At 47.3% G+C, this 11,851-nt stretch overlaps 3 protein-coding genes across 3 annotated transcripts; 2 read left to right on the top strand and 1 right to left on the bottom strand.

The window, feature by feature from the left end:
• The first annotated feature begins 505 nt into the window (after positions 1-505).
• GGS22DRAFT_167855 (carbohydrate-binding module family 1 protein) lies at positions 506-2,491 on the top strand. The gene has a single exon (XM_047962044.1). It carries the CDS (start codon positions 1,144-1,146, stop codon positions 2,284-2,286), a length of 1,143 nt encoding a protein of 380 aa, XP_047816921.1. The 5' UTR covers positions 506-1,143; the 3' UTR covers positions 2,287-2,491.
• A 1,867-nt stretch (positions 2,492-4,358) lies between these two features.
• On the top strand, positions 4,359-5,342 carry GGS22DRAFT_195353 (uncharacterized protein; the record flags this gene model as incomplete). Its single annotated transcript, XM_047965654.1, has 2 exons — positions 4,359-4,903; positions 4,970-5,342. The coding sequence occupies 2 exons, from the start codon at positions 4,359-4,361 to the stop codon at positions 5,340-5,342; spliced, it is 918 nt and encodes a 305-aa protein (XP_047816920.1).
• Positions 5,343-8,247: 2,905 nt separating this feature from the next.
• GGS22DRAFT_190392 (uncharacterized protein) lies at positions 8,248-10,779 on the bottom strand (the record flags this gene model as incomplete). The annotated part of the gene is made up of 1 exon (XM_047964966.1): positions 8,248-10,779. The coding sequence occupies one exon, from the start codon at positions 10,777-10,779 to the stop codon at positions 8,248-8,250; it is 2,532 nt and encodes an 843-aa protein (XP_047816919.1).
• Positions 10,780-11,851: the final 1,072 nt, after the last annotated feature.

Genomic DNA, 11,851 nt, shown 5'->3' with positions numbered 1-11,851 from the left:
GATCTGGAGGATCATTAAAGACTACAGAAGTTGTGTAGGCAGGTTGGTACTTTGTCAATATGAGCCAGACCATCAGTAACTGGGGACTCGGAGATTCGTACAGAATTGTACTTTCTTGCAGCGGTTCCATACTCCATTAGCAATCTAATCGTCAGTTTTCGGTTTTCGGGACGAATTTCCAGCATTAGCGTACCAACCTACCCACGCGGCTCTGCGTAGATCGTGCGATGATGGGGCTTCACGTTAGAGCGGCTGAGCGGCTATCGATGGTGTGGCCGGGCAACACCTCCGCCCGGACCTTCTAATTTAGTCGCGGCTATAAGCGTGTAAGAGGTTGTCTCTTCTCCAGCCCGACATTTGGCCTTGTTGAAGAGGGACTGTAATGCCTATGTCTCGCTGATAATCACGGGGATAGATTTAGGTGCCGGATATTGGAGGAAAATCTCTTTTGTTGTCCTCAATCACATAATTAATGGAATAACTTTTTGGTTTCACGATACTAATTTCTCCATCAGATCACCACACCCGCCACTTTTCAAGCCCGAATTATCAGACGCATTAAGTGCCAAGGCAAAGCATGACGAGTCGTCTGAGTGCGAGTCCCACAGATCCAAATCGCTGGCTCTCCATCGGTATTGCCAGTGCAATGATACCCTAGCAACTGGTCAACATGGGACGACAAGGGTTCTAAAAGTAGGGGGCTAATCCCCATCACGATCCTGCAGAGCCAATCAGAATCGTCCATTCTCTCGGTTCGAGTTGTCATGTATCGAAATCTGCATACCAATTCCTTCGAATCAACGGGATACCTAGTTAATTTTAATCCTTGGTGGGACTTAAGGAATTGCACCTATGATCGCTGGCATGGATGCACGGCAATGTTGCCTACGGTCGAAGGAGTATAAGATGAATCTTGACGCCCTCTCGTCAATCCTTCTTTCCCTCATCGCCATCGGTTTTGCGAACTCGATTTACGTATTCTTTCGTTGTTGTCCTTCTTTTACAGACTAAAGTCATTCATTTCATACCTCCTGGTGAGACCAGCTATCTTGATCGATACATTTTACCTCGTTCATAACATTTGTTGTCTCTTCCTGCCTTTCGCTCACTCGCTACGCTATACGAATATCGCAACCATTCAAGATGGCTTCCATGAAAACTTCTGCTCTCTTCGCAGCTCTCGCCTCGGTTTCTACCGTCGCCGCTCACGGACACGTCAACAATGTCGTTATCGACGGAGTCTTCTACCAGGGTTACGACCCAACTACCTTCCCCTACCAGCAAAGCCCACCCACCGTCGTCGGATGGACCACATCTCAGACTGATAACGGCTTCATCGAGCCCAACAGCTTCTCAAGCGCCGACATCATCTGCCACAAGAACGCGAAGAACGCCGGTGGTCACGCCCAGGTCAAGGCCGGTGACAGCATCGCCATTACCTGGAACACTTGGCCCGAATCTCACAAGGGTCCCATGATCGACTACCTCGCCCCTTGCGGCGACTCTTGCGAGACCGTCGACAAAGAAACCCTCGAGTTCTTCAAGATTGACGAGGTCGGCCTCCTCGACGACACCACCGCGCCTGGAAATTGGGGCTCTGACGTCCTGATCTCCAACGGCCTCACATGGATGGTCCAAATCCCAGCCAACATCAAGGCTGGCAACTATGTCCTCCGCCACGAAACCATCGCCCTTCACTCCGCCGGCTCAACCAACGGCGCTCAGGCGTATCCCCAGTGCTTCAACCTCCAGATCACCGGTGACGGCACAGATTCGCCCGCCGGTACTCTGGGAACTAAGCTGTACACCCCTCAGGACCCCGGTATCCTCATCAACATCTACACGACCGGAATCAAGTACACCATCCCCGGTCCCACCCTGATCGCCGGAGCCTCCTCCTCCGTCGCCCAGACCTCTTCCGCCATCACCAGTACTGGCACCGCAACAGTCGGAAGCGGTGTCGCCGCTACCTCTCCCGCAGCTTCAACCACCGCAGCCGCCGCGACATCTGCCACCACCACCGCACAGAAGGTCTCGACTTCGAGCCCCAAGGCGTCGGCCCCGACGACACTGGCCACGTCCACCAAGGCAGCTGCTCCTACCACTGCCCCTACAACCACTACCGCTGCGGCGGCGACTACAACCGCGGCCGCCACCGGCAACGTCAACGCCCAGAGCCTGTACGGCCAGTGCGGTGGCAGCAACTTTGCCGGCCCGACGGCTTGTGCTGAGGGCGGTTGCAAGTCCTGGAACCCTTACTATCACCAGTGTGTTGCTACGGCCTAGACTCTGGGATATCATATGGCTTTAAGAGCCGTGTTAGCTGGGCATCAAGAGAGCCGATTGTGATGGATTAGGATTGGATAGGGATGGATGTCACGATGTGTGTGTATTTAAAAACAACAAAACCGACCCCTTTTGCTCTGGCTTGTCCGGCTTGGGTCATGATGTTTGATTCTTGTATTTACGATTGGTACGATTTAAATTGAAGTATATAGTTGAGATTCTGTCATCTGCTCGTGATTGCTCAAATTGGTTTACCTAGCATATGACTATGAGTCGTAGAGAAGTTGATTTTATGTGTGTATCTACCTACGTACCAACCTTCATACGCATTTATACCTAGACACCCCTAGGTACAGACCCCTATGCCATTATAATTAGGTAGGTATCTACCTACCTACCCACCCACCACCTACCTACCTACTTACTAGTGCAGGCAGACATCAGCTAAGGTTCAGTCTAAATAGTTGAATTTGTTTGCTAAAAAGGATATCTGATTAAACAAAACGCCTTGCTTGCTGTAAGTATGGGTCAGTGGTTGCTTGGGGAAAGGAGGCATGTGAAATAGGAGAAGTAGGTGTATTATCGTCAACCCTCACATCCTTTGTCTTTGCTATGAAGATTGATGGAAACATGAAATTTCACTTAAAAGCATAGCATCCATCGCATTCGTGATGATATATTTCCCAAAGAAACCCCAGCAGGCTTGAGTGTTCATTGAAAATCACGAACGCCGACCCCGGATTTTCAATTATAAGATTTATGGGACCAGGCCTATCATTATATGTAGAATATTCATTAAAAAGTACCCCACGAAAAGTGATCTAGTACCCCAGATGTGTCGAACCCGATCAGAGCTGGGGGCACTACGCACGCCCCTCATTATCGAGCGGCAGGTGCGAACTATGGGGTTGTTTGACACTGTTTTTGTCGTCCGATGAGGGCATTTAGGGGCATAGACCACATTACGAGTCCGAATTCCATTACTAGCGTACCGAAATCTATTACTAGCGTAAATTTTAGAGTTTATTGTAACAGACTAAGGGGATTCCAGCGATCGGCCCGCAGCATACGGCAAGAGCTACCGGCGCGTACCGGCGCCGTATACCCTCAACTGAGCACATTTGCAACTGCCAAACATGGATACGCAGCATTTGATCGCGCTAGTTTTGTCAAAATTGTCAAAATTGTCGATAAAATACTGACTAGTCGAACTTTAATGACTTCGTCCCTGTGGTGACCCATGCAAGCACTGCCAGATGACCCTATTACAGCAGATTTTCTGCCTGGCAACTGCATTCTCCCGGCTTGTAGCATGCCGGTACGAACCTTATTGTACATTAGCCCATTAATAATATCGTGGAGATGGCCTATGAGGTGAGTCCTCGTTACCGGTCAACGAAATTCCAATCAGTAGCTTCAGTTCTCAATACTATATAACATTAGGTCTCTCTCTACAATCCTTCTTTCTTTTTTCTTTCCTCCAGTCCACCCAGAGTTTTAAACCAGAAATACTGATTAACTCACAATTATTTCTGAGCACTAGACTCTACTTACTTTGCCATTTAATCAACTTTATCGTTCACTCTACTTTTGATAAAGATTACTGGAGATCATCTAGAGAGAACATCTTGATTAGCACACTACGCTAGCCAAAGCCTCCAGTTCTCATCACTTTGAGTCCTCGTTACCTCAAATTTCCATCTTCTATCAATAATAATCGCTCTTGATAATCATCGCTCTCATTATCATCACTCTGGGTCATCATCGCTCTGGGTCACCATCGCTCTCGGTCATTATCGCTCTCGATAATCAACGCTCGCAATCATCGTCGCCATCAGTCTGTGATTGTCACACTCAGATCCCAGAATTAACAACAATCCGCAAGCTCCGAGTACAGTAAGTTGTCCTTTTACCTTTGTACCCAAACCATTCTCATCCTTTCCAACACTTCCTTACATTTATTTTCTAATAAATCCCCAAAGCATTAGATCTCGATTAACCTTCCTCCCTAGACTACTCGGTAGTACTCTCCTACTTAATACCTCTGCTCGACCAAGTCACAGTCATTCAAAATGCAGAACGCCGAGGTTGAAAACTCTGCCGTCACTGGCGGCAAGATTCTCAATGTCCACGAAGCTCACAAACTTATCATCGAGCAACAAAAACGTATCGACGAACTTGAAGCACTCAACAAAGAACTTCAAGCGGAGTACACAGAGATCAAGGAATCTCTAAAAGATTCTATGAACCAAATCAAGGAGGTTCGACAAGAGATCACCAAGAATGCCGACGATGTCCAATTCACCCGCAATCATGCGGCGAAGCTTCAACATGAAATCAAAACCATGAAGAAGCCCCAGCGAACTTCTGCTAAGAAGCGCGAATTGGAAAATGCCCAAGCTCGGATAGGGGAGCTAGAGACAGAGCTGGAGACGACTCACGCTGAGGCGAGTGAGCTAGATACACAGCTCAAACAAGTCAAGCTCGAAAATGAGCAGCTACAAGCCATTGGCAACATGGCACGGGAGACCACAGACCGCTGGGAACAGATGTATCAGACATCGCAAGCGGAGTCTCTGGCACGTCAGAAGAAGATCGAGCAGCTCGAAGCGCAGGGGTAAGTGGCATCTCTCAAAATATTTAATTTACTATAAGAAACAACCACTAACTCGCATATCTACAGCGGTGCTCCTGGTCAATTTGCTGGACAGCAGAAAATGGTTGACACTCCCCCCGCCGATCCCCAGGGCGGGCAGATGGGTTTCCCAATCAATATGGGAGTTGGCGAGCAAGTTTCCTCGCAGCAGCAGACTCTTGACACTCCTACCGACCCTCAGGGTGGCTTTGCATTCGGCATGGGAGACCACCAACAAGTCTCGCGCTCAGAGGGTGGCCAGTTCGATGAGGCTATGGCACATCTGCCTGACTTCAACCCAGCTACCTTAAACCAACCTGGACTAGACCAATTTGATCCCTACGGTTACCAGCAACAGGGCTATATGCCTCCCGACCTCAACCAATGGCAAGGAGGGTATGGCTTCAACTTCCAGCCCTAAACGCTAGGCGGGGTTGGAACATATCTGGAGTTCACGGGGGAGGAGGACTGGGAAATCTGGTATCGGCGAGTACCTAGGAGTGTTGGGGATTTTCATTTATTTTACTGAGAATCTCAGGCCGGCGTTTTTCATACCCAAGTTATTCGTTGCCTAGCATAGCAGAATGGAAACTGCAACTGGCTCTGATGACGAGCACCCCACTACTATGTTTGACCGTATGAATCCAGTGTCAAGTAAATTATCATCCGGTCCCTTAATTACCGGCGTAGACGATTAGCAGACTCTGTAGATGTTCTCCTTTCTTATTACCTAAACTGGCAGTGTCACTAATATAGAATCGCCGAGTAGCATCCTAAGATGCAGATTTTATCTATATCATACCTACATGGTAATCAACTTCAATTTTCGTAATGGATGTTTTCTCAAACAGTTCTCTATTTTAATATCTGAAGAATGGTGGAGGAATGAACAGGAGAAACGTTGTAAGTAGAACGTGACATGAACGTGAAAATGGACACGTGACTCCTAATAAAAAGCTTAGGCCGAAAGATGGAGACCCGAAAACTCACGTCAGCGCTCTCATCAAATCAATCAGTCAGTCAGTCCATTCGAAACGTATTCGACTGATCTGATTGGCCAGTTTGAAAATAGTGAACTAAACTGATCAAATCAGTCAGTCGGATTGATCAAATGTGTAGGTAGTAAGCCGATTAAAATGTTTATTTAAGAGGTACTTCGGTACTTCATTTTAATTATATCAGCCAATTAGAAAATTAGAACGCGTATAAAAGTGGATCCAGAGCAAAGCACTACACTGAGTGGACCATAAGGTCGAATCCGCCAACCCGCCAATTCAATTCATGTATTGAAATGTATACAGTACAATTACCTACAGTCTGATAGGTATTCGACACAGTGTCCTCAATCTTACAGGGAATATAGCGCTACAGGGCGCTAAAAGCCCTGTAACTTATAGGTGGCTTTTTAAGTACCTAAGTACCTAAAAAGGCTCATATGTGTAATAGTTCAAAATGAGGGGTGTCACGTAACACACGCTGAACCTCATCGATTGAATGTAGTGAGTTCAATTGAAACTCAGCGTATCAAAACTAGCTCAGAATAGATAAATTGTATATAAATCGAAAGGCCTTTCAAAGCGCTTTCAAATAGACCTACTATATCTGCGGGCGACCTAATATTGAAGCGCAAAAGTGTATCCGAAACATCCAAGCTATATACTTACCTAGGTACCTACCTATAAAAAGGCTATACGCTATAACCCCTATAAATTACAGGGGCTTTCAGCGCTTTATCACGCTATACGCCCTGTAACATTTGGGGCACTGTGTGGAATATCGACTAGACTGTACATAATGCGGTGTACGTTTCAATACATTAATTGAATTGGCGGGTTGGCGGATTTGTTCTTATGAGTTATGGTCCGCCGTCAAAAGGGCAATTTGAACTGATACCGGCTTGAACTGACTGAATCAGGTCAGTTGTTGATTTGATTTGATGGCTACGCTGACTCACATCCACTCCGCATTCTCAACATAAAATCAGGCGAGGAAGATCGTAGCTGGTGGCGTAGACGAGCGTAAGAAAGTAGTAGTACTGAGTTCGTGTTCACGCGGCTAACCTGGATATCGAACACTACATTCCATGACTATATCTGACAAGTGGAAATGCGCGACCTGATCCAAAATAGGTTCTAGCCAGGTCGGCGAATGGCTGTAGATACCAAATATATTGCCTCCTCGGCCAGCATAGTGATTTTTACAACGCGGAGAAGGTTAAGATGAATCATTACCATGCGAATAACCCCTAGATTGCCTGACGAAGCAGCTAGGAAGGCAATGATGGACTTGGTGAGAAGAGACTACATGGTACCTAGTAGCTTCACAGGGGTTGGGCTGTAGGATTTCTCGTTCCGGTTCTTCTAACATCCCATAGTTTCAGATGGTATTTAGGAATCAGCTTTAGTATTGAAACACTAATGTGTACGGATAATAAAAATCGACCGAGGAAGAATAAAATCGATGGTGCCATGATGGTTTTTCAGAAGTAATCTTGCCATCTCGATCACAATGAGAAGGGCTTGGTGGGATGGACGGAGAGTCCAACAATAGAAATAGAAAACTAGGTACCTACCTAGGTACATAATAAGATGGGGAAAGGCACACCACGAGGGAATTAAATTCTCATCTCGAGATTGGAAAAGCAGGCAGTTCTAGAGTAAAAATCAGGGACGAAGATATCCATGATGGATCACAGAAGCTGGTGGAAGAAATACCAAGATACGGCGTTGTACACAGTTCATGAAGGAAAAAGAAGATAAAAAAAATATCCATCTAGTAGGCCCGGCCTAGGATTGTTGTTCGGCTCCTAGCTACTGCGCCCCCGCTATTGGGTATTTGTTTGCCTCTCTTTTTAAGATCTCAAAGATTTGCAATCTCTGAGAATCGAACCCTAGACCACACCATTTCGGGAGGGTCGTCAAAGCGGGTGCGATGAGGTGTCTGTGACAGGACCACTAAGCCATGACCAATAGGTCTTTGGTTACTCTCTACTGCCGCCGATGGAAATGCCTGACTTTCTTTTATTATTTAAGCCTACTGTCGGAAGGGCAAACTGCTGCCTGGCCATGATGGTCTGCTCTACGCAGCGTACCTAGTACATCACTCCAGTGATATCCATGGTAAGTGCTCAAATTCTAACAGCCATGCAGCCAATCATTCTCATGTAGTCGTCGGGCAGGATACAGAATATTATTTTCAAGCCTTTATCCCCTTATTTGCCCCGAGCCCTATATTCGACGTCGAACTTTGAGGCCCTTGTCCACACTCTCACCCCTATATTCTATTCTCCCTACTACTACTATCTATAGATATCCAATGCTTACAGCTTACAGCACCAGAATGTCAAATCCATTATCCATACAATACTTAACGCAACACTCCACACACGCCCGCTTTCTAACCACGACATGTGCCCCAACTGGTTTCGTGAGCGCAAAAATTTGGATTTTCTCGTCGCCTTCTGACCGTATAGCTGCCACAGCTCCAGGTTTTGACCCGGTACCACTGCGTACGTGCTCCAAGAGTGCGTTTAAGCGTTTCTGTTCAACCCCCTGATCATCTTTCTGGTGATCCATCTGGTTGATTCTGCTGGCCCAGTCCCAATACCACGGCAGTGCATCGTCAGGGGCACATAGGTACACGTCAGCGAGCGAGGACGTGCTGTTGCCACTAGTGCTGATTATGGGACCATGATCGGTTGTGTATATATTCATGTGGATGGGATTATTCATTGGTGCGTCGTGGGAGTGAATACACGCCTCTATTCGTTCCGCTGATGCTAGGTTCTTGATTATGCCACTTGGATCAACGTGTATCCCACTGCCTGTACCTCCACCTGAGTCTAAGCTCCATATCAAGGCGCATTTCAAGATCCCCTGAGACCCTTCCTCGCGTTCAAGTGTAATATGGTTCCCGCTTGCTAACATATTGTCCTTTGTCAGTCTAGACGGGATCTCAAACACCTTCCGAGGTATATTGTGAGGCACTGTTCTCGAGTCCGAGCCCACTACTCTGTCGTACCGCCTAAGATTATCCTGGTCATACAAGTTTCCACGACGCCAGCAAAGCTTCAGATAGCTCTCTCCATCCTGAGGAAACTCGTCCTGGAACAGAACAGCGGGCCACACTACCTGTCCACCATCGCACGAAATAATCGTATTATCCCGCCCACTGCACTTTTCTGGCGTTTCCTCCCCCTTTTCCTGCCAAATCTCCCCATCATCCACATCCGCCCTCAACTCTCCAGCCAAAATCCTACAAACACGATGCCACTCCTCAACATCACAACACCCCTTCTTCTTCCTAAAAACCCTAAAAATCGCCGAAATAACCGTACTCGGCCTTACCCCCTTCCTCCTCCAAACCATTGGATCAGGTCTAACCCTCAACCCCTCCACCCCTTCGAAAAGCGCCAACGCCAGCACCAAAGCCACCAAATGCGCGATCTGCTCTTTAAACAACGTCGTCACCCCGGGTTCCAGCAGCGGCGTAAACTGGCTCTTGAACAACGCATTTGCCCACTCCAGACGCTCCGCCTCGAAAACCCGAAGTTCCAAAAACGCAGCCACCGCGCCGTGGAAATGAATTGGCGTCCCCATCTCCTTGCTCCGTAGATCCTGCATATGCTGTCCCTCGCACCCGGGGACAAGCTGCAGCACGCGATTGATATCTTGGCGCGAGGGAAAGGGGTCGAAGTTAGTGGTGTATATCGCGTGGGACGCCTCCGCAACACGAGAAGATTCCGGAATTTGCTGTTTCCGCAGCCGGGCCTGTTGCCCCTCGTGGATACACGGGGCGCCCCAGCGATCACGGGCCACGCAGGGTCCGGAGCACATCGTCAGGCCCTTCCACGCCTCTGAGAGTGCAAATGGGAGGGCTTCCACGGCGGCGCGTCTGGGTTGTCCGCGATCGAGGCGGAAGACGCAGAGTGTGAGGCGGAAGAAGGTAGGGATAGAGACGAAACTGGTGTACTGCTTTGCTTTGCCGAGACCGAAGTACCAGTTTTTCCATACGGAGGCGGAGTATAGCTCCCTGATGCGGATGTATTGCGGGGAGTACTCATCGATGGGGAATATGAGTTTGAGACCGACTTTGGTGAAACCGTGAACCAGCTTTTGGCATTGTTTGGGGGAGTCGTCTTCGAGGTAGATCATGGATTCCTTGTTGTACCACCAGTGGAGAAAGGCTGCAATCCAAGGGGCGCAGAGACCGGCTTGGATGCTGAAGGCTTTGAGGGTGAGACCGGGACCTGGGGTATTGTCTTGTAAGTTTTTCATGAGGGTAACTATCTTGATCACAGCATCAACATCAGGGGTCCTTTCTAGTCGGCGAGTTGAGGCAGCATCATGGCGTCGATCGCGGAGACAGTGGATGATCTGTATCTCGTAATTCGCGACGTGCTCAGAAAATCCGGAAAGCTGACATCTGGCATTTATCGAAGAGATTAACGGCAATAAGTCTTCAGTTGTAGGATATCGTTCCTCAACTCGCTTGAGATGGCATTTCATCAGCTTTGCCAACATCTGCGCACATTCCTGCGGTGTGAACGCCGTGGTCAAGGCGCAAACCAAGGAAAGGAACTTTAGACCCCTTATTTTAGTGACAAGGGAGTAGGTAAGGTCGCAATCTGAAAAGCCTATGAGTAATTTGAGGGCGGGGAGAGAAATTTCTTGTTCATCCTCGAGGATCTGTTTCTTTACCGCTTCACATGTTTCATCGCAGATCCCTAGCATCTCCCCGAATTCCTCACAAGCGAAGACCACTCTCAAATCGTCGATGTTCGTACGGTAAGAGTCGAAGTGTGGATGCTCCCAGCTGGGCGCTACTATATCTGTCATAACTTCGTCTTCCATCTCCATGATTCTTAATCCTGTAGGTGTATAGTGTTGCTTCAACTACGACAGATGGATATAATGTGATGATATTATGGTACAAAAGATTCGACTGAAAAGCGATATGAATCCATATTAGGATGAGGGCAAAATGCTATCAATTATATAGTAAATCTATCGTTACACACTGACTACAAATTGACAGCAAATCTGACGGATACGATACTATCTCAAGACTCACGGTGTACCTACACGTCAGGAGAAGACTCATATATACTATTTGCTTTCGTTTTGGAAAGTATAATAGTCATTAATTCTTCGGAAGCTGATATTGAAAGTACAAGGACGTAGAGCTGGGAGTTTACTGTCAAAAATGGTAATAGGGGTAAGGGGTCAGGGGTCACACGTTACCTTGACCCGAGTGGACAATACCTACCTACCACAATCTCCAGTGTAGGTCTCATCTAGTGGAGGATATAAATGATGACCAAGGTACCTAATCGATCCCATTTATTAGCTAATTTTCCATGACCGTACACAAAGTCAACACAACCTTGAACCTACATGTTGGCTGGTGTAACATAGCTTAGTCACGTATTTCTGGCATCCCGTGTGCATTACATAAGCGAGACCATAACAACGGCACTAAATCAGGGTGCGATTAGTGGCATTTACGCTGTATACGCGCTGTATTTTACCGCCGAGCCCCTTGTAAGAATAAGGGACTTGGTGATATTCAGACCACTATTTTCAACAACGGCTCAGTAACAGCTCAACACCTGCAATACCTACCTAAGTAAGTCTTATAATTATCCATCTTTACAATACAGCTTATATGGTGCATCTGACATCATATTGAAGCCCTTTGGAAGAGGAATTGAATGATATAAATTGTATTGGTATACAACTGGAATTCATGGTCATCGTTGAGCCATTGTTGAAAGAAACATAATACAGGTACCATGGGGGACGCACCCACGGGCCACCCCCCACGGGCCACCCCATCTCCCACCAAAACACCTTATCTTTCAATATTCATATTTAAATCAAGAAAATACATAGAATTATATGAATAGAACCAATCGAAAGATCTTTGGAA

The sequence above is a fragment of the Annulohypoxylon maeteangense genome (genome assembly GCF_022496945.1).
Source record: "Annulohypoxylon maeteangense strain CBS 123835 unplaced genomic scaffold GGS22scaffold_13, whole genome shotgun sequence".
Lineage (NCBI taxonomy): Eukaryota > Fungi > Ascomycota > Sordariomycetes > Xylariales > Hypoxylaceae > Annulohypoxylon > Annulohypoxylon maeteangense.
Note: the sequence above shows the minus strand (reverse complement) of the source record. Positions and strands in the feature narration are given on the sequence as shown.

What these genes read in the sequence shown, in the direction of transcription:
- GGS22DRAFT_167855 (XM_047962044.1), top strand. Translation starts at nt 1,144, where the DNA reads ATGGCTTCCATGAAAACTTCTGCTCTCTTCGCAGCTCTCGCCTCGGTT.